Genomic DNA, 19,589 nt, shown 5'->3' on the forward strand with positions numbered 1-19,589 from the left:
AGGCGTCCACCACCATGCCCGGCTAATTTTTTGTATTTTTAGTAGAGATGGGGTTTCACCATGTTGGCCAGGCTGGTCTCGAACTCCTGACCTCCACTGATCCACGGCCTTCACTTCCCAGAGTGCTGGGATTACAGGCATGAGTCACTGTACCTGGCTTATTTTTATTTATTTTATTTTATTATTTATTATTATTATTTTTTGAGACAGAGTCTCACTCTGTTGCCCAGGCTGAAGTGCAGTGGTACCATGTCGGCTCACTGCAACCTCTGCCTCCCGGGTTCAAGCAATTCTCCTGCCTCAGTCTTCCAAGTATTTGGGATTACAGGCGCCCGCCACCAAAGTCAGCTAATTTTTTGTATTTTTAGTAGAGATGGGGTTTCGCCATGTTGGCCAGGTGGTCAGGAACTCCTGACCCCAGGTGATTCACCCGCCTTGGCCTCCCAAAGAGATGGGATTACAGGTTTGAGCCACCATGCCCCACCTATTTATTTTATTTATTTTCTTTGAGAGAAAGTCTTTGTTGCCTAGGCTGGAATGCAGTGGCTGGATCTCAGCTCACTGCAACCTCCACCTCCTGGATTCAAGTGATTCTCCAGCCTCAGCCGCCCGAGTAGCTGGGATTACAGGCGAAGGCCATCACACCTGGCAAACTTGTGTATTTTTAGTAGAGACAGGGTGTCACCATGTTGGCCAGGCTGGTCTCGAACTCCTGGCCTCAAGTGATCCGCCTGCCTCGGCCTCCCAAAGTGCTGGGATTACAGGCGTGAGACACCGTGCCTGGTCTTTATTTTTATTTAGAGATCAGGTCTCACTCTGTCACCTTGGAGTGCAGTGGCTCAATCATAGCTCACTTCAGTCTGGAACTCCTGCACTCAAGCAATCCTCCTGAGTAGCTAGGACTGTAGGTACCCACCACCACACCTGGCTAATTTATTAAAAATTCTTTGTATGTAGAGATAGAGGTCTCACTATGCTGCCCACACTGGTCTCGAGAACTCCTGGCTTCAGGTACTCCTCCACTTCGGCTTCCTAAAGTGCTGTGATTACAGGCATGAGCCACAGCGACCAGCCCCCTCCTCTCTAATTTCCTTTATGGTGTCATCTGGACAATACTCCTTGCAAGCTTACCATGGACAAGGTATCATTCTAAGCAGTTTGTGCGTAATACTCAACTACTCAAGCCAATTCCACAGCTGCCTAGAAGTTCGTTATGAGTGAATGTTTGTGTTCCCTGTCCGTTCATATATTCAAATTCTCTCATTGTGACTGTATTTGGAGATAAGGCCTTTATGGAAGTAATTAAAGTGGAATGACATCATAAGGGTGTGACCCTGGTCCAACAGGATTAGTGTTCTTATGACAAGTGACACCACAAAGAAACAACCTAACTAGTCACTGTCCCAGCCAGTGTTCAAATCCCAGACACCTGCTCTCTGAGCCCTGACTATTGCTTTGCTAGCATTACACATCTTATGGTTTGGCTGTTAATTCTCCATCCCCAGCACCAGAGTCCAGGCTGGCAAAGAGCTAGGAAACTGATTATCTGCATCGTCTACACCCAGAACCGTGTGTGGTGACCCAAAACAAATGGAAGGAATCAACCTCAGATGAAATTTGAACCCAGGTCTGTAGCCTCTGCCTCCTGCACAGTAGGAGTTTGTGAGAATGTCCACCAATAACTGTTTATTAACTGAATTCTTCCACCTTTCCAAGTCCACAAGGCCCAACTATTGCCCCAATATCCCACACTGGGCTCCCTGTCGTGGCGATGAAGCCTTGCTTTGCCTCACTACTGGCTTAGGAACCGGATGAAGTTCTATTGTCTCACTAGGCAAGCAGAGATTCAATTTCCAAAAATCCTAGGCTAGTACCCTGGGGCAGGGTTGAGGAGAAAAAGGAGGCACCTCAATCTTCCCATCTCTAAACAAGCAGTCACCACACAGGCCTCACGGCCAGGAGTGATCTAGTGAGCAGATGAACCCTGCAGAAATGAGCGCTAATCATCTCCTAGGCCGCCAACCCGGCCAGTTCACAACCTGATCCCAACCTACTTTTCCAGCCTCAGCTACAGCGACAGAGTCCTCCTCCCGGCAGCGACCGAACCTCCAGCCACAATTCTCAACCCTCCGCCTCTAGATGCAGTTTTCTGGGCTCGGGAGCCCTTGCCTGCCTTCTCCAACGGGAAAGCCCCTTTACATTCTTCAAGAATCCCCTTCCCCAGTGCCCTCAGGAATACTTAATGGCAGCAGAGAGGTAAGAGCCCCACGCCGCTCTGGGCCTCAGTTTCCTCATCAGTAAAATGGGGTCCCTGATGTTTGTGGGAGTTTGAAGGGCGGTGGGGCCTACGAAGCGCGCCGAGAGTTGCAGAAACCCGGAGCTCCTCGCTCCTCGCAACCGTCTGTACGCGGCGCCCCCGCCAGCCAGGCAGTCCCTGGAGGGCAGGACCCTGGGTTGACTTGTGTCGTTTTGAGCCTCGGAAAACGTGGCCTCGGGGGACGTGGCAACCAGGACTGAACGAAGGATGAGGGGATGAACAAATGAATGGACGGAGGGCCGAATGCGGGACAAAGGCTTGCAAGATGGCGTTCTCTAGGACCGCGAGAGTGGTGGCCCGGCCTCGGCCGGGGAGGGGGCCGCCGGCGCCGGGGACCTTGCAGCGCGGGCCGCGCGGCCGGGACAAAAGCCCGCAACATGGCGGGCTCTAGGACCCCCGGGCCCGCACCGCGCCGGGACGACAGCCGAGCGGGCTGAGCCTGGGTGTCCGCAGCCCAGAACCGCGGAGACAGTCGGCGGGTTCTAGGACCTGCTGGGCCCGCAATGCGCCCAGGGCCGCTCACCGCCCGCCCCGCCCGCGCTGCTCGCGCTGGACCAACCCAGCCCGCCCTCGGCGCCCGCAGGGAAACTGAGGCCAGCTCGGATTGCGGCCGCGTGGGGTCTGCCCGGGGCCCTCGCGGCTTTCCGCCGGCGTTTCCTACCTGATGAGACTTGGGCTGACTCCGTGCTGTCGGCGTCGGCTCCTCGCACTGACGGAGCCCGGATCCTGCCAAAGAGGGGCCGGCGCTAGGACCCAGCGGGGGGCGGGGAGGCGGGACCGGTGGCCCGGCGAGCGGAAGTGAGGGACCTTCCTCAGCTAGGAAGGAAGGGAAAGTTCCCGGGGAACCTCCAGCCTATGGCGGCAGAGAAGCATCTTGCAAGAGGTCTCTGTGGGTGCTGAGGCAAGGGGACGCAGGGCAGGCTGACGGTATACGCCGGCCTCGTGTTAGTCTGGGGCCAGGTCACCGGCAATGTCTTCAAGAATCAGAAGGTGGGAGGACAAAAAGGCCATGCTCAAGCTCTGCAGAACCTAAGTCCGCTTATATTCCACATTTCCTTTAATAGCAACGAGTGGATTTCACGAAGTTTTCTCCATCTGCCTTAGGAAAAGTCTTCCAGGGAGCCCCACGAAAAGTGTCACCAAAGTACTGTGGCCAGGGCTGCAGAATCTTTTTCTCTCTCTTCTGCGCCTATTCAATATGCACCGGAACGATTCTAGCTGCTCTTGCCGGAAGTGTGGCTAGCGTAGAGCGCAAAGACGCCTGGTTGTGACCTACGTGGGCGGAGTCAGTCGTGCAGAGCGAGACCCTAGCGCCGGAAGTGTGTCTGCGTAAAACGGAGGCTTGGAGGCGGGACAGGCAGCGGAAGTTTCGCGGGGAAGCTTTTGCACCTAAGGACACTTCCTGTTTCCTAGTAACAATAGGAAGTGTCCGCAGAGCTGGGGGTAGACTCCTGGCTCATGCTAGCTGCGCCCTTTTTTCTCTACCTCCTTCCTTTCCCCCCCTTCTCCTTTCCCTCTTTCCCTCTCCTCCCACCTCCCGGGAACCCTGGCTGAGTGTGCGTGTGTGGGAGCGCGAGAGCCCCCCGACAGCCACCCCTTGGGGCGCGCGGCTGCAGTTAGGGTAAGGGTCCCAGTGCGCAGGCGCGCTCCCGTTCGCGGTCCCCAACTGACGCGCCCGCGGCGGGAAGGAGAGGGGGCCGCCGGTGCGAGGTAGGCGTCCTGAAAGGAAATTGGCAGAGGAGATGAGTGAGGTCAGAGGACTCATTGGTGGTTGACTAGGGGAGGGGACTTTTGAGCAAAGGGGCTTTGTGAGGTGAGAATTCCGGGGGCAGGCTCAGTGAAGGCGTTTACGGTCGGAGACAGTTGTATTGGGGTCCCATGGGAAGAAGAGTTGGAGAAGGACGAGAGGATGTACAAGGCATCAGCGAGCAAGGGCTGTGGGATGAAGACCGCCTCAGTCAGTGGGTTTACTCTTACGTGAACTAGGATAACAGGCATTGCCGTGTGTTCTGAAGATTGAGTGACACAATGAATATAGTTAGCACAGTGCCCGGCACATGGTAATATAATACTCTTCATGAATTGCTGTCATCAGTATTAAGAGAGGAGGCAGAAGAAAAAAATGAGAAGGGCTGGTGAGGGTAAGATCAGGAGGCATGGGAGAGAAAAGGTAGGCGATGAAGTGACATTACAACCTGATATTGATGTTATTCCCAAGATGGAAGATAGTTTGGGTTCAAGGGAAGTAGATAAAGGAAGTCGCTAAGAGAGTCTTTTGGGGTTTTGTTTGTTTTTGAGATGGAGTCTTGTTCTGTCACCCAGAGTGACAGAGTGCAGTGGTGGGATCTGAGCTCACTGCAACCTCCACCTCGCAGGTTCAAGCAGTTCTTCAGCTTCAACCTCCCGAGTAGCTAGAATTACAGGCACCTGCCACCACGCCCGGCTAATTTTTGTATTTTTAGTAGAGACGGTTTCACCATATTGGCCAGGCTGGTCTTGAACTCCTGAACTCAGGTGATCCGCCAGCCTCACCCTCCCAAAGTGCTGGGATTACAGGCGTGAGCCACCACGCCTGGCCCAGTTAAGAGAGTCTTAACTCTCTTAACTCTCTTGTCACAAGGAAAAGAGACCTTGTGACACTGAAAGGACTCGGGAAAGCAGGGGAACAAGCCGGCCCTTTCCCTGAAGGAGGCCTCTAACCTGTCCTCCCAGGTCCTCAACTATTAGCTGGAGGAAACAGCTGCTTTTTCAGTGCTTCTCAGCTACTCTGTTTAGCTGAGAGATGAAGGAGGAAGGTTTGGACTTCTCTTATTGAAAGGCCTAGAAAAGGTTCTGGTGTCCTTTTAAGATGTCACAGAAAATTTTTGTTTCAGGATTGTAGGGAGCAGAGTCCTACTGTCCTTAAAGGACAGTAATGCCTTTTGAGTCTGGTCTGAAGAACATGGTAACAGGTCTGTGATCAGAAGTAGGTTGCATCTCTCTCGACTTTAATTTCCTTAGCTATACCTGTAGGGATGACTTAAGCCTAGGGGAGCTCCTATATTTGGGGAGCTTGTGCACAGGGAGGCCTTAAATGATGGTGCCTGCAGATTAGATCTAGTAGACAGCAGGACCCTGGGCACAGATGCTTGGGGAACTTCTTAGTGACCTCAGATGAACTTGTTGCTCGTATAGCCAAGAGGCGAAGTTAATTCAGGCCTTCCTTTTGATCACTGCCCCCTCTTCCTAGGCCTCGGCCCCTCCACCAGAGGAAGGTGCTGCCACGTGTCTACTCCTTCTGAACCTCCAGGTTTCTGCTACGTTGCCCCATGGAGGACGCACCCCCCTCACTCAGCTGTTCTGACTGTCAGCGCCACTTTCCCAGCCTCCCAGAGCTGTCTCGGCACCGAGAACTGCTCCATCCATTTCCCAACAAGGACAGTGAGGAGGCTGACAGCATCCCTCGGCCCTACCGTTGTCAGCAGTGTGGGCGGGGCTACCGTCACCCCGGGAGCCTGGTCAACCATCGTCGGACCCACGAGACTGGCCTTTTCCCCTGTACCACCTGTGGAAAGGACTTCTCCAATCCCATGGCTCTCAAGAGCCACATGAGGACTCATGCTCCTGAGGGCCGCCGCAGGCACAGGCCCCCACGCCCCAAGGAAGCCACTCCACGCCTCCAGGGTGAGACAGTGTCCACTGACTCCTGGGGCCAAAGGCTTAGCTCTGGTGAAGGCTGGGAAAACCAGACAAAACATACGGAAGAGACACCTGACTGTGAATCTGTACCGGACTCCAGGGCAGCTTCGGGTACGTGGGAAGATCTGCCCACCAGACAAAGAGAAGGCTTGGCAAGCCAGCCAGGTTCTGAGGATGGTGCAGACGGCTGGGGACCCTCCACCAACTCTGCCAGAGCCCCTCTCCCCACCCCAGCCAGCAGCCTCCTTAGCAACTTGGAACAGTATCTGGCTGAATCAGTAGTGAACTTCACAGCGGGCCAGGAGCCCACCCAGTCCCTTCCTGCCGAGGAGGAGCGGCGGTACAAATGTAGTCAATGTGGCAAGACCTACAAGCACGCCGGGAGCCTCACTAACCACCGCCAGAGCCACACGCTGGGCATCTACCCCTGTGCCATCTGCTTCAAGGAGTTCTCTAACCTCATGGCTCTGAAGAACCACTCTCGACTGCATGCCCAGTATCGGCCTTACCACTGTCCCCACTGCCCCCGTGCCTTCCGGCTCCCCCGGGAGCTGCTGGAACACCAGCAGTCCCATGAGGGTGAAAGGCAGGAGCCACCCTGGGAGGAGAAAGGGATGCCCACCACCAATGGGCACACAGACGAGAGCAGCCGGGACCAGTTCCCCAGTGCACAGATGCTGAATGGCTCTGCAGAGCTTAGCACCTCTGGGGAGCTGGAGGACAGTGGCCTGGAGGAATACCGGCCTTTCCGCTGTGGGGACTGTGGCCGTACTTACCGCCATGCTGGGAGCCTCATCAACCATCGAAAGAGCCACCAGACAGGTGTCTACCCCTGCTCACTCTGTTCTAAGCAGCTGTTCAATGCGGCTGCTCTCAAAAACCATGTGCGGGCTCATCACAGGCCCAGGCAAGGAGTTGGGGAAAATGGGCAGCCATCAGTGCCACCAGCTCCCCTGCTGCTGACTGAGACCACCCACAAAGAGGAAGAGGACCCCACCACCACCCTGGACCATCGGCCCTATAAGTGCAGTGAGTGTGGTCGTGCTTACCGCCACCGGGGGAGCCTGGTGAACCATCGCCACAGTCATCGGACTGGAGAGTACCAGTGCTCACTGTGTCCCCGCAAGTACCCCAATCTCATGGCCCTGCGCAACCACGTGCGGGTACATTGCAAGGCTGCTCGCCGAAGTGCAGACATCGGGGCCGAGGGTGCCCCCAGCCACCTCAAGGTAGAACTCCCGCCTGACCCAGTAGAGGCAGAGGCAGCCCCGCACACAGATCAGGACCATGTGTGCAAACATGAAGAAGAGGCCACAGACGTCACGCCAGCAGCAGACAGGTCAGCAGCACATATCTGTAGCATCTGTGGGCTGCTCTTTGAAGACCCTGAGAGCCTTGAACGTCATGGCCTGACTCACGGGGCAGGGGAAAAGGAAAATAGCAGGACAGAGACCACAGTGTCACCTCCTCGGGCCTTCGCCTGCCGAGACTGTGGAAAGAGCTATCGCCACTCCGGCAGCCTTATCAACCACAGGCAGACCCACCAGACAGGAGACTTCAGTTGCGGGGCCTGTGCCAAGCACTTCCACACCATGGCTGCCATGAAGAACCACTTGCGCCGGCACAGTCGGCGGCGGAGCAGGCGGCATCGGAAGCGGGCTGGTGGTGCCAGTGGTGGGGGAGAAGCCAAACTCCTGGCAGCGGGGAGCTGGACCCGGGAGCTAGAAGACAATGAAGGCCTGGACTCTCCCCAAGACGCTTCAGGGGAAAGTCCTCATGGGGCAGAAGGCAACCTGGAAAGTGATGGGGGCTATTTGCAGGCTGAATCTGAAGGGGACAAATGTGGGCTTGAGAGGGATAAGACCCATTTCCAGGGTGATAAAGAGAGTGGAGGCACTGGGGAAGGACTGGAAAGGAAGGAAGCCAGTTTACTTGACAATTTGGACATCCCAGGAGGTGAGGAAGGTGGTGGGACTCGCTTCTGCGATGGCCTCACTAGCGTGGATGAAGACCAGAAGCCAGCCACTGGCCAACCCAACTCTTCTTCCCACTCTGCCAACACTGTCACTGGCTGGCAGGCTGGGGCTGCTCACACATGCTCTGACTGTGGGCATTCTTTCCCCCATGCCACTGGCCTGCTGAGCCACAGGCCCTGCCACCCACCAGGCATCTATCAGTGCTCCCTCTGCCCGAAGGAGTTTGACTCTCTGCCTGCCCTCCGCAGCCACTTCCAGAACCATAGGCCCGGGGAGGCGACCTCAGCACAGCCTTTCCTCTGCTGCCTCTGCGGCATGATCTTCCCCGGGCGGGCTGGCTACAGGCTTCACCGGCGCCAGGCCCACAGCTCTTCTGGCATGACTGAGGGCTCAGAGGAGGAGGGGGAAGAGGAAGGAACGGCAGAGGCAGCCCCTGCACGCAGCCCGCCACTGCAGCTCTCGGAAGCAGAGCTGCTGAATCAGCTGCAGCGGGAGGTGGAAGCACTGGACAGTGCAGGGTATGGGCACATCTGTGGCTGCTGCGGGCAGACCTACGATGACCTGGGAAGCCTGGAGCGCCACCACCAAAGTCAAAGTTCTGGGACTGCTGCAGACAAGGCTCCCAGCCCCTTGGGAGTGGCAGGTGATGCCACGGAGATGGTCGTGGGCAGTGTCTTGGAGGACATAGTGACTTCTGTCTCTGGAGAGGGTGGAGATGTCAAATCTCAAGAGGGAGCAGGCAGCCCCTTGGGAGATGGCCTCTGCATGCAGGGTGGGGAAAGTTTGCTGGAGGCTCAGCCCCGTCCCTTCCGCTGCAACCAGTGTGGCAAGACCTATCGCCATGGGGGCAGCCTGGTGAACCACCGCAAGATCCACCAGACTGGAGACTTTCTCTGCCCTGTCTGCTCCCGCTGCTACCCCAACCTGGCTGCCTACCGTAATCATCTGCGGAACCACCCTCGCTGCAAAGGCTCTGAGCCCCAGGTTGGGCCCATCCCAGAGGCAGGAGGTAGCAGTGAGCTGCAGGTTGGGCCCACCCCAGAAGGAGGCAGCAGTAAGCCCCAGCACATGGCAGAGGAGGGATTGGGGCAGGCAGAAGTCGAGAAGCTCCAGGAAAAACTTAAAGTGGAGCCCCTGGAGGAAGAGGCCAGGGTGAAAGAAGAGGTGTGGGAGGAGACCACTGTGAAAGGGGAGGAGACAGAGCCCAGGCTGGAGACTGCCGAGAAGGGCTGCCAGACTGAAGCCAGCTCTGAGCGGCCCTTCAGCTGTGAGGTGTGTGGCCGATCCTACAAGCATGCGGGCAGCCTCATCAACCACCGGCAGAGCCACCAGACCGGCCACTTCGGTTGTCAGGCCTGCTCCAAGGGCTTCTCAAACCTCATGTCCCTCAAGAACCACCGGCGCATCCATGCGGATCCCCGACATTTCCGCTGCAGCGAGTGTGGGAAGGCCTTCCGCCTGCGGAAACAGCTGGCCAGCCACCAGCGGGTCCACATGGAGCGACGTGGGGGTGGGGGCACCCGAAAGCCGACTCGGGAAGATCGGCCCTTCCGCTGTGGGCAGTGTGGGCGGACCTATCGCCATGCTGGCAGCCTCCTGAACCACAGGCGCAGCCACGAGACAGGCCAGTACAGCTGCCCCACCTGCCCCAAGACCTACTCCAACCGCATGGCCCTGAAGGACCACCAGAGGCTGCACTCGGAGAATCGGCGGCGACGGGCTGGACGGTCCAGGCGCTCAGCTGTGCGTTGCGCCCTCTGTGGCCGCGGCTTCCCTGGCCGGGGATCTCTGGAACGGCACCTGCGGGAGCATGAGGAGGAGACAGAAAGGGAGCCAGCCAATGGCCAGGGAGGCCTGGATGGCACAGCAGCCAGTGAGGCGAACCTGGCTGGTAGCCAGGGACTAGAGGCCCAGTTGGGTGGTGCTGAGCCAGTACCCCAGCTGGAGGATGGAGTCCCGAGACCAGGGGAGCGCAGTCAGAGCCCCATCAGGACAGCAAGCTCAGAAGCCCCAGAGCCACTGTCGTGGGATGCAGGGAAGGCAGGTGGGTGGCCAGTAGGTGGGGGACTGGAGAATCACAGTGGAGGCTGGGTTCCTCAGTTCCTGACCAGGTCAGAGGAGCCAGAGGACAGTGTCCATAGGAGTCCTTGCCACGCTGGTGACTGCCAGCCCAATGGACCTACTCTGAGTCACATAGATAGCTGGGACAACAGAGACAATAGCTCTCAGCTGCAGCCAGGGAGCCACTCCTCTTGCAGCCAGTGCGGCAAGACTTACTGCCAATCGGGCAGCCTCTTGAACCACAACACCCACAAGACAGACCGACACTATTGCCTGCTCTGCTCCAAGGAGTTCTTGAATCCTGTGGCCACAAAGAGCCACAGCCACAACCACATAGATGCCCAGACCTTTGCCTGTCCTGACTGTGGCAAGGCCTTTGAGTCCCACCAGGAACTGGCCAGCCACCTGCAGGCTCATGCCCTGGGCCACAGCCAGGTGCCAGCCCAGATGGAGGAGGCCAGAGATCCCAAAGCTGGAACTGGGGAGGATGAGGTGGTTCTCCCTGGTCAAGGGAAAGCCCGGGAGGCCCCATCAGAAACCCCCGGAAGCCCAGGAGAGAATGTGGAGAGAGCCAGGGGAGGACAAGCGGTGACGTCCATGGCAGCTGAGGACAAGGAGCGGCCCTTCCGCTGCGCCCAGTGCGGGCGCTCCTACCGCCACGCCGGCAGCCTGCTGAACCACCAGAAGGCCCACACCACAGGGTTGTACCCCTGCTCCCTCTGTCCCAAACTTCTCCCTAACCTGCTGTCTCTTAAGAACCACAGCAGGATCCACACAGACCCCAAGCGCCACTGCTGCAGCATCTGTGGCAAGGCCTTCCGGACAGCTGCCCGGCTGGAGGGTCACGGGCGGGTCCACGCACCCCGGGAGGGGCCTTTCACCTGCCCCCATTGTCCCCGGCACTTCCGCCGTCGAATCAGCTTTGTGCAGCACCAGCAGCAGCACCAGGAGGAGTGGACAGTGGCCGGCTCTGGTACGGGGGCATGAAGGGTCCCAGGAGGAGGTGGGCACACGGTGGAGGGTGAAGCCTGGCCCCAAAGTGGGTGGGGGAGCAAGGAGTGAGAGGAGAGAGTCCCAGAGATTCTAAGAGGGGGTGGGGGCTTGGCTATGGGGTGAGAGAACTAGTTTGAGGATGTGCTGAGCTGAGCACCCCCAGGTCAGGTATAACAAATAGCAGGGTGGGTTGGGCAGCACGTGGGGGCGTGGTCAAGGTGGGGGCATGGTCAGGCTGAGGCTGCTGCCTGGGCTCCTCCATTACGCTAGCCAGGGTGGAATGGTCTTTCTGTTCGGGGGAAGGTCACTGGATACCCCCTGGCTGCTGTGTCTGGAAACCCTCCTGAGTCAGCCAGTAATGTAATGACTTCCAGAGGAATAGAGGAAGCCATTGGTTTGGTCTAGGTTCCATTCTTCCCTAGAGCAGGCTGGGTGCCAGGGAACAAGGGATGGGGCATGGGCTCCACAGCTGCCCTGCTGACTTGGCCACGGAAACCGGGTTACTGGTTGGCACTCTACTCCCTGTCCCTTTTTCCCTGCGCCTTGTCTCTGCTGCCCCTCTCCTGGTGAACTAGACCCCTGGTCCTTCCCTGTCAGTGTTGCTCCCATCTCTTCTCTAAACTTAATTCAGCCCCTTCTCCCTCTGTTGCCAACGGCCTTTTTAGGATCCAGCCAAACCACCCTTTCCACCTGCACACCCCGCCACCCTCTGTACACCTTTAACTGGAGGACTGAGTCACAGATAATTGTTTCCTTGAAGTCCAGGCCCAGTTGCAGCAACAACAGTCATTAGCCCGTGTCACATCCCTGATCAGAGGGCATCTCTGTGGGCAATCGCCTCCACCCAGCACTGCTGGAGGCCGTGGCTGCCCGGGAGTGGGGCGGCCGGTTCCCTCAGCAGGACCTGGGCTGGCCTCTCTACCTCCTTTAGTAGAGGTGGGCCCATTCCATCTAGTGGCCCCCGAGGGTGGGTGGCCCTGAGATGGTGGGCCCTTGACAGGTCTTGTCAGAGCAGAGGGCGGGTGGGAGTCACCTGAGAGCTGAAGGAATGGCTTAAGTATAGAAGATTTCTCATGACCTCAAGGGATATGATCGAGGAGCCAGTTTGCAAGGGCTGGGAAAATAATTAGGAGGCCTAGAATTCCTGTTCTCATCTGGGCCTCCGAGGCCAGGGGCGGGGGAATGGCCTGCAGGGCTGGGACGGGGTACACGCTGTGCGGGGTCTGCCCCTCAGTCGGTGACCTCCTCTCTCTCTCCCCAGGAGCCCCAGTGGCACCAGCGACGGGCAGAGGGGACTTGTCATTGCCCCCTCCACCCACCCCCACGACCCCACTCCTGGATCCTTCACCCCAGTGGCCTGCAGACCTCAGCTTCTCCCTCTGAACTTCAAGTCTCCAAAGATCAGAATCTGGGGGAGGGAGCGCGTGCAGGGAGGGGCTTGATCTCCACATTTTCTCAGGAGTAGTTCAGGCATCCCCATATCTTCTCCTCTCCCCTTGTGAAGAGGACCCAGATCTGGCTTCTTTCCCAAGGAGGGGGTGGGGTGTTCCTTGTGTCCCTGTCCTTGAAGGACCTCCTTCCACCAGCCTCGTCACCGTGCTCTTCCCAGTGCCACCCTCAGCAGCCAGATTGTAACACCAGGGAGAGTTGGATGCAGAGCCCCACAAGTGGGAAAGTTGCCTGTGGAAGGGAGCCTTTTGCTACAATTTGTAACTTATTTTCTAAAGTCTATTTTGTAACAATTTATTTAAGTTTAAAAAAAGGAAAACTGCTGCCCCCCAAAAAAAGAAATTTTCAAAACCTGTGGCTGGCGTGATTGTATCTGAAAGGGTAAAGGAGGAGGAAAGCTGGGACGCCTGTGTGGGAGCAGAGCTGGGTGTGGGAGTGTCCACAGACACCGCTGTCCTGCAGGGTGGGGAGTGGGCACCTGTGGCCCCAGGCAGGTTCCTTCCCACAGCTGCTGGGCTTCTGGGCCTGCCCTGGTGCCTGGAATCACACACGGCAAGGTGGGGAGGGCAGGGGCAGTAATGCTGTTTGCCTGTCCGCATTCTCTTGTCCTGAGAATGGCCAGGTCCCCTGTCAGCAGCTGGCTGGTTGGCCTGTGAGGAAGAAAGGAGTGTGGAGTTGTCCTCACCCTCATGGCTTTGGTCCCTCCCTCCCTCTCTCCCATTCCTCAAAGGAACAGGGTCTGTCTTGGCTGTCATGACAGATGAGAATACTGAGGCTCAAAGCGATTGAGCGGCCTGCTCCAAGTCACACGATAACAAAGAACCAGAATCTGAATCAAATGGGTGTGCCTATTGCTCCACACTACCCAGGGCAGCTGGAGTGGGTTAGAACGACGCACCCCCTCACTGGAGAGAGAAGGGTCCTGGAGAGGCAGGGTTTGGCAGGAGGTCCCGGGGCCGCATACTCATGTCGGCCAGGCAGCTTCCAGACTCAGCCTCGGGCTCTGGCTCCGCGGCGAAGTAGACTTGCCAGTCCAAACTGCTGACCCAGTCCTCGTAGGCAGGGAGCGCGGTGAAGACGGCCGGCCTGGCGGGGCCTTGGCAAGCATCTCCGAAGCTGTGCAGCCCGGCCAGGAACCACGTGCCCCTCACCTCATGCACCAGTGGTGCCCCAGACAGGCCCTGTCAGGGGTCAAGTGACACTGGGTGACTTTACAGGCAGCTGTGCAGGATGGCAGAGTGGGCTAGGGAGGCTCTGGCTGTTTGGGAGCTAACTGGCAAAAAGGCCTAGTTTCAGGTGGGAGGTGGGTCCAGAGGCCAAGCCTGGAAGGTTTGTTCTTGAGCTATTGGGTGAGGGGATGCCAGGGGCCTATTAGGTAAGGCGTGGGGGCCTTTGGCTCACCTCACAGCTGGGCAGCTCACCCACAGCACTGGTACACACCATCCCCGGCAGAATAGTGCTGCCGTCACCCCCAGGAGCTGTATGCAGCCGGCTGCAGGCCCTAGGCCCCAGGAGGGTCACAGGCACTGTCTGGGGGGAGCTGATGCCTGTGGAGCAAGGGAAAGCTGGCTGCTCCGGCCTGCAGGCTGGATGGACAGTGGCTCTGGCCCCGTGCCCACCTACCTGCTCCCGGGCGGGCCTGTCCCAGGACCCAGCCGCGCTCCCCGTCAGGCAGGTGGTGGTCAGCATAGGGCAGGCAGAGGGGCCGCAGGCTGGCACCCAGTGTCACAGGCTGGGCCAGCAGCAGGAGGGCCACGTCGTAGCCCCCCTCGGGGTGGGTGTAGGCCCCATGCAGGATGAGCTGCTTCAGGCCCCACTCCTCCGGTCTGGTCCCCAGCCCTATGCTCCATTCCTCTGGGGCCTGGCGCCTATGCAGAGGCAGCGTGGACGGCACCAGGTGACAGGGCTGCCGGCAGGGGCAGGGGGCACAGCGGAGAGGGATCCAAGACTCACCCGATGAAGCAGTGGGCAGCAGTCAGCACCGCCTCCTCTGACACCAGGGCTCCGCCACAGGCCAGCTGCCCCTGGTGCATCAGTCTGGCATCCCAGGGCCATGGGGAGGGTGCTCCTGCCTGGGGACCTGCTGTCCTCAAGGATCCACAGGCTGAAACAGATGAATGCCTCATCTGACTTCTTGTTAAGTGTTTCCCAGTTCCCGTCAAATTCTCACAATATCTTTTGAAATTGAATTTTGTTCCCCTCATTACTGAAGGTAACCAAAGTCCCAGAGAGGTTAAATGACTTCCTCGCTCTGTACTACAGGCAAGTGGCAGACTTGGGATTCACAAGCCAGGGCCTGAGCTTTTAGCCCTGTTGGTCTGATGGAACCCCGGTCCCAGCCTCGTGGGAATGCCCCTACTCGTCACTCCCCCGCCCCACCCGTCTGTACCCTCCAGGCTGGGCCTGCCTCCCATATTCCTGGCTCATTAGTGCATCTCTTACCATCAAGACATAATATCCGTCCCAGGAATTATTTTGCATTCAATTTGCATGCCAGTCACTTAATGCCGGAATTCTGACTGGGAGCCCTACCCTGTGCAGGCTCGCTGGGTCCCTGCTGGAAGCTTGCCACTTCCCCAGAAACCCAATTCAGGTCTCAGAGATTCCTCTTCTCACCTAAACTCCAAACCTGTAGAGTTCCAAAGTGCCTGCGCCTCTCAGCCCTAATGGGGCTGTTACCATCCCAGGGGGTGAAAGAGCCCCCTAATTAGGCTCGGCGGTGTGGATGCCTGTGCCAGCTCTCTAGTCCTAACTGAGGTTTGCTTCACAGTGGCTTCTACCCACTGCCAGCATGCCCCGCTCATACCTACACAGCTGTCCTCGTCACTCATCTCTGGGGTCTCTGGGCTCTGGGCCAGGAAAGCCGCCCCCTGAACTCGAGACTGCAACCAGGAACTGTGAGCAGCTGTGTTGGTCAGCAGCACAGGAGCGTCCTCCCGGGCACAGCTTGATGCAAAGCTGATGATGCCAGCCTGAACCCAGTGTCCATCGGGTTCGAGGCACAGCACAGGGCCCCCAGAATCTCCCTGGAGCCAGGCAACAACGCCAAGGACAGATGCCTGAGCCTAGCTATGGCAGATACCCTCTGATTGCAGCCCTTTCCCCCAGTCCTGTGAGTCCAACCCCCAGCCCAGGGCTAGGCCCCTCCCCTTCTGCTCCTTCTCTCCTCCCCATCAGACCTGACAGGGCCCCTGCACCCCAGGCTGGGGGCCCCCACATAGCATCCCAGGCCGGGCCGGGTTGGACAGGTGTCGCTGGTGCAGCTGGTTATAGATGCAGTTACATGTGGGGCGACTGATGAGACGCAGGCGCAGATTCCGTAGGGTCCCAGGAGCTAGTGAAAGAGACGGGGCTCGGGCTGGAGTCTGGGATCTGAGAAGCAAGGAAGACTGGAAGCCAGGACAGCTGGGAGCTGAGACAGTGACCTTGGGCAAGCAGAGTGCCTCTCCGAGCTTCAGTCTGGGCCAGCACTTACCATCACTGGTGTCCTGATCCCAGCCAGTGGCCCAGCAGGAGGCTCCAAAGGGGAAGCGATGGGCAGGCTGGGGCAGGCAGAGGGGTGTGTGGGTCATGGGGTGGGTGAGCCGCAGCAGGGCCAGGTCTGAGCCCTGGCTATAGTGGTTATAGGCCCTGGGCAACTGCAGGGCAGCCACCCCCACCTCTTCGGCCCCAGGGCTGAGTCCCTCACGCTGCAGAGAACCCAGGACCACTGACCAGGAGTTCAGTTCTATCGCTGCTGCCCTGGAAGGGGAAGGACAAGGTCCAGGCTGCTGAGTACAAGGGGAGACAGTGACACCATGGGAGATCCCACAGGTAGGTGGAAGATAGCAGAGACCACTCCACGGCTTTTTCTTTTTAAGGTAGGGTCTCGTGCCGTTGCCCAGGCTGCAGTGCAGTGGCATGACCACGACTCACTGCAAGCCTTGACCTCCCAGGCTCAAGCGATCCTCCCACCTCAGCCTCGTGAGTAGCTGGGACTACAGGTGTGCACCACCATGCCTGGCTAGTTTTATATTTTTTGTAGAGACATGGTCTTGCTATGTTGCCCAGGCTAGTCTTGAACTCTTGGGCTCAAGCGATCCTCCCTCCTTGGCCTCCCAAAGTGCTGGGATTATAGGCATGAGCTACTGTGCCTGGCCTCCGTCTGTGACTTTAAGCAAGGTCATTCCCTTGCAACCTGTTTTCTCATTTGTAAATCTTCTACCTAAACTCCAAACCTGTAGAGTTCCAATGTGCCTGCGCCTCTCAGCCCTAATGGGGCTGTTCCCATCCCAGGGGGTGAAAGAGCCCCCTAATTAGGCTCGGCGGTGTGGATGCCCGTGCCAGTTCTCTAGTCCTAAGGTTGAAAGGTGGTTGTTACAATTAACTTGACAATATGTACCCAGTACATGGCAGATTCTCAGTAAGTGGTACTTTATTATTACTCTAGAGGTAGGGACTAGCCTTGTGGGGCTTGAGACAAATCATCCACCCTCCAGAGCCAGAGACCCTGCCTGACCCCAGCCATGACTTACTTTTCAAAGCAGTGGGCAGCGGTGAGGACCCAGGTGTCCGCCACCAGGGAGCCGCTGCAGATGTGGGCTCCCTGCCTCCTCACACTGGCCTGCCAGGGCCACTCGCCGGGGACTGTGTTGCCCTCCTGAGGCTTGGGGGGACCGGGGCCACGCTGTCCACAGGCTGTGGAGAGGGTTGGGTCACAATGACAGCAGATCCCTGTCCTGACCTCACCCCAGTCCCAACCCAGACCCAAGTAAGGCCCAGGCCCCGCATCCCCAGACCTTACCACGCTGAGCGGCTTGAAGACCTGGGAAGAGAGAGACACAGTGAGACTCCAGGCCTGCCGAGCTTTGGGGAGGAGAGGGAATGGGCTGGGGGGCGGGCCCAGGGTCCTTGCTTGTGACTCTGATTACCTCACCAGCCCCTCCCAGAATGAAAATATTTATATGAGATCAAGACAGCTTTTATTGGAACCTATTCAGCATTCACACTCAGTAATTAATTCTCCTTCAGCTGTGCTCAGCACTCCGGGGCTTGAGGTTCAGCTTGGGAGTAGGCCAACCCTCCTCCAGGCTTCAGAACCCCCAACTCCTGCCCCCGCCACTGAGTCAGGGAGGCGGCCTCTGTGTGTGGAGAGCATTAGCTTAATTGTCCTCTCAGCAGCAGAGGCCTAAAAGAAGGATTAGAGGCCTGCGTCATTTCCAAGGGGGGAGGGCCCCAAGAAATGGAGACTTACCTCACCCTGGTCTAGAGACTCAGTCTTCCCCACCTTCCCAGAAACTGCCTGAGAGCTCACCAGAGAGAGGTCCCCTGCCCGCCACCCCTCACAGGCACACAGGCACCCCCATGAGACAGCTGAGCCAGGCTGCCCAGAGGATGGATGAAAAGAAAGGGAAACTGAGGCCAGAGGAGCCCCGAGTTTGCCTGAGGTTATTGTGGAAGTCGAGGGGGAGGCGGGTATAGGACACACACAGGCAGCACCACACACACAAAGACCACAGGCCCCGCCAACGCAAACTGCAGCTGGCCCGAGAAAATCTCATCCATGTTGACACAGGTGGCCACATATACCGCCCCACAGAGTCCCACGGAGTTACATCCCCACTGGTGGACTGTCGCCCACAGGCAGTCCCCCCACCAAGGAGCAGGGACTGCTGGGGCTGAGATGGCCCCTGAGCCCCCACCAGGCCACCCCCATACCCCCACGCACGGCGGCTTACCCTCCATGAGGACCGTGGCACCCGCGAAGAGCAGCACTGGGCCCCAGCTCCACTTCATGCCGCCCTGGGCCACTCTGCTGCCTGTGCTCCGCTCTCAGAGAGGCCACCTGGGTCTCCCTGGCTCCACCTCTGCTCCACCCCCAGTTGGCTAGGAGTCAGCTCTCTGCTTGCCCTAGCCAGCAGTTCCTAGCTCTGGGACTGTGGCTGTGTGACCCTGGGCTTGTCACCACCCCTCTTTGGGCCTCAGCTGCGGAGCCAAACTGTCAGGGTTTAAATCTATTTCCTTACTACTTGAGTGGCCTGGGAGAGCTAACCTGCCTGCACCTTGTCTGAGAAACAGTTGTTGAATGGAAAATGCCTCGATGACAGCCTGGCACAGGGCAAGCTCACTCCCAGCATGAAAGCGCCATCCTGGAACTGTGGAGGGGCACGTGGGCAGCTCCTCCCAGTCCCTACTTTTCATTTCCACTCCCCCACTTCTCTTCCAGCCATGGCCAGGTGGGTTTCACATGCCCTCTCCCAGGTCTGCTCAGAGACAGTGTGTGCCAGGCTGGGTGTCGAGGGGCCAGCACCCACTGCTGCTTGCTCGCTGTGAGCCTTTGGCAAATCTCAGTATCTCCCTGGGTCTGCTGGCTTCCCAGGAAACAGGGTGACAGCAGTGCCCACCTTCCTCACAGGCGCTGGAGGACTCGGTCAGGCAGGAAGAACACTTGGGCGTGTGCCTCCTCTTCCTCTTCCCACTCCTAACTCAGGCTGGCCCAGACTGTTCAAGAACCCTGACCCCAAGACAGAGGCAGTTGCGGGTAGGGTTTAGCATATAGATGCTGGCCAGGCACGGTGGCTCACGCCTGTAATCCCAGCACTTTGGGAGGCCAAGGCAGGCGGATCACCTGAGGTGGGGAGTTCGAGACCAGCCTGACCAACATGGAGAAACCCTGTCTCTACCGAAAATACAAAATTAGCCTGGCATGGTGGTGGGTGCCTGTAATCCCAGCTACTCAGGAGGCTGAGGCAGGAGAATCGCTTGAACCCGGGAGGAGGAGGTTGTGGTGAGCCGAAATTGTGCCACTGCACTCCAGCCTGGGCAACAAGAGCAAAACTCCGTCTCAAAAACAAACCAACAAAAAAAAGCATATAGATGCTGGAGCCAGAGGGACCAGGTGGATTCAAATCCTGAGAGCCTCCTGCAGTAGCTGTGTGACCTCAGGCATGCTACTTAGCCTCTCTGTCCCTATCATCAAGATAGGGGTGGCCGGGCGCGGTGGCTCAAGCCTGTAATCCCAGCACTTTGGGAGGCCGAGACGGGCGGATCACGATGTCAGGAGATCGAGACCATCCTGGCTAACACGGTGAAACCCCGTCTTTACTAAAAATACAAAAAAAAAAAAACTAGCCGGG

At 58.0% G+C, this 19,589-nt stretch overlaps 3 protein-coding genes across 6 annotated transcripts in view; 1 reads left to right on the forward strand and 2 right to left on the reverse strand.

The window, feature by feature from the left end:
* The window catches only part of ZNF668 (zinc finger protein 668), a 13,259-nt gene extending 9,621 nt beyond the window's left edge, over positions 1–3,638 (reverse strand). The window contains exon 1 of one of the 2 annotated variants that reach the window (XM_011933618.1): positions 2,979–3,638. The gene's annotated coding sequence lies outside the window, so the exon portion shown is untranslated. Of the gene's footprint in view, positions 1–2,054; positions 2,823–2,978 lie in introns of those variants that run through there. The other variant, XM_011933620.1, reaches the window with a different exon arrangement.
* Positions 3,596–12,826, forward strand: ZNF646 (zinc finger protein 646). 2 transcript variants are annotated; one of them, XM_011933615.1, is made up of 3 exons: positions 3,596–4,068; positions 5,547–11,005; positions 12,287–12,826. In XM_011933615.1, the coding sequence occupies exons 2-3, from the start codon at positions 5,626–5,628 to the stop codon at positions 12,406–12,408; spliced, it is 5,502 nt and encodes a 1,833-aa protein (XP_011789005.1). In that variant the 5' UTR covers positions 3,596–4,068; positions 5,547–5,625; the 3' UTR covers positions 12,409–12,826. The 2 variants fall into 2 exon arrangements, with proteins under 2 accessions (XP_011789005.1, XP_011789004.1); XM_011933614.1 differs by having other exon boundaries at positions 3,729–3,938.
* On the reverse strand, positions 12,743–18,249 carry PRSS53 (protease, serine, 53). Of its 2 annotated transcripts, XM_011933613.1 has the most exons (11): positions 18,192–18,249; positions 17,258–17,278; positions 16,989–17,151; positions 15,950–16,215; positions 15,654–15,808; positions 15,281–15,500; positions 14,428–14,578; positions 14,098–14,342; positions 13,876–14,021; positions 13,439–13,655; positions 12,748–13,124 (listed from the first exon to the last, which is right to left on the reverse strand). In XM_011933613.1, the coding sequence occupies exons 1-11, from the start codon at positions 18,247–18,249 to the stop codon at positions 13,105–13,107; spliced, it is 1,662 nt and encodes a 553-aa protein (XP_011789003.1). In that variant the 3' UTR covers positions 12,748–13,104. The 2 variants fall into 2 exon arrangements, with proteins under 2 accessions (XP_011789002.1, XP_011789003.1); XM_011933612.1 differs by having other exon boundaries at positions 12,743–13,655.
* Positions 18,250–19,589: the final 1,340 nt, after the last annotated feature.

The sequence above is a fragment of the Colobus angolensis genome, unplaced genomic scaffold, assembly GCF_000951035.1.
Source record: "Colobus angolensis palliatus isolate OR3802 unplaced genomic scaffold, Cang.pa_1.0 Scaffold128, whole genome shotgun sequence".
Lineage (NCBI taxonomy): Eukaryota > Metazoa > Chordata > Mammalia > Primates > Cercopithecidae > Colobus > Colobus angolensis.

Coding starts and splice junctions, on each gene's coding strand:
- PRSS53 (XM_011933612.1), bottom strand. CDS start 18,249: ATGAAGTGGAGCTGGGGCCCAGTGCTGCTCTTCGCGGGTGCCACGGTC. Junction 16,216..16,988: donor GCTGCCCACTGCTTTGAAAA/GTAAGTCATGGC, acceptor TTCCCCTTCCAG/GGCAGCAGCGATAGAACTGA. Junction 14,343..14,427: donor GCTGCCCACTGCTTCATCGG/GTGAGTCTTGGA, acceptor GCCTCTGCATAG/GCGCCAGGCCCCAGAGGAAT.
- ZNF646 (XM_011933615.1), top strand. CDS start 5,626: ATGGAGGACGCACCCCCCTCACTCAGCTGTTCTGACTGTCAGCGCCAC. Junction 11,006..12,286: donor GTGGACAGTGGCCGGCTCTG/GTACGGGGGCAT, acceptor CTCTCTCCCCAG/GAGCCCCAGTGGCACCAGCG.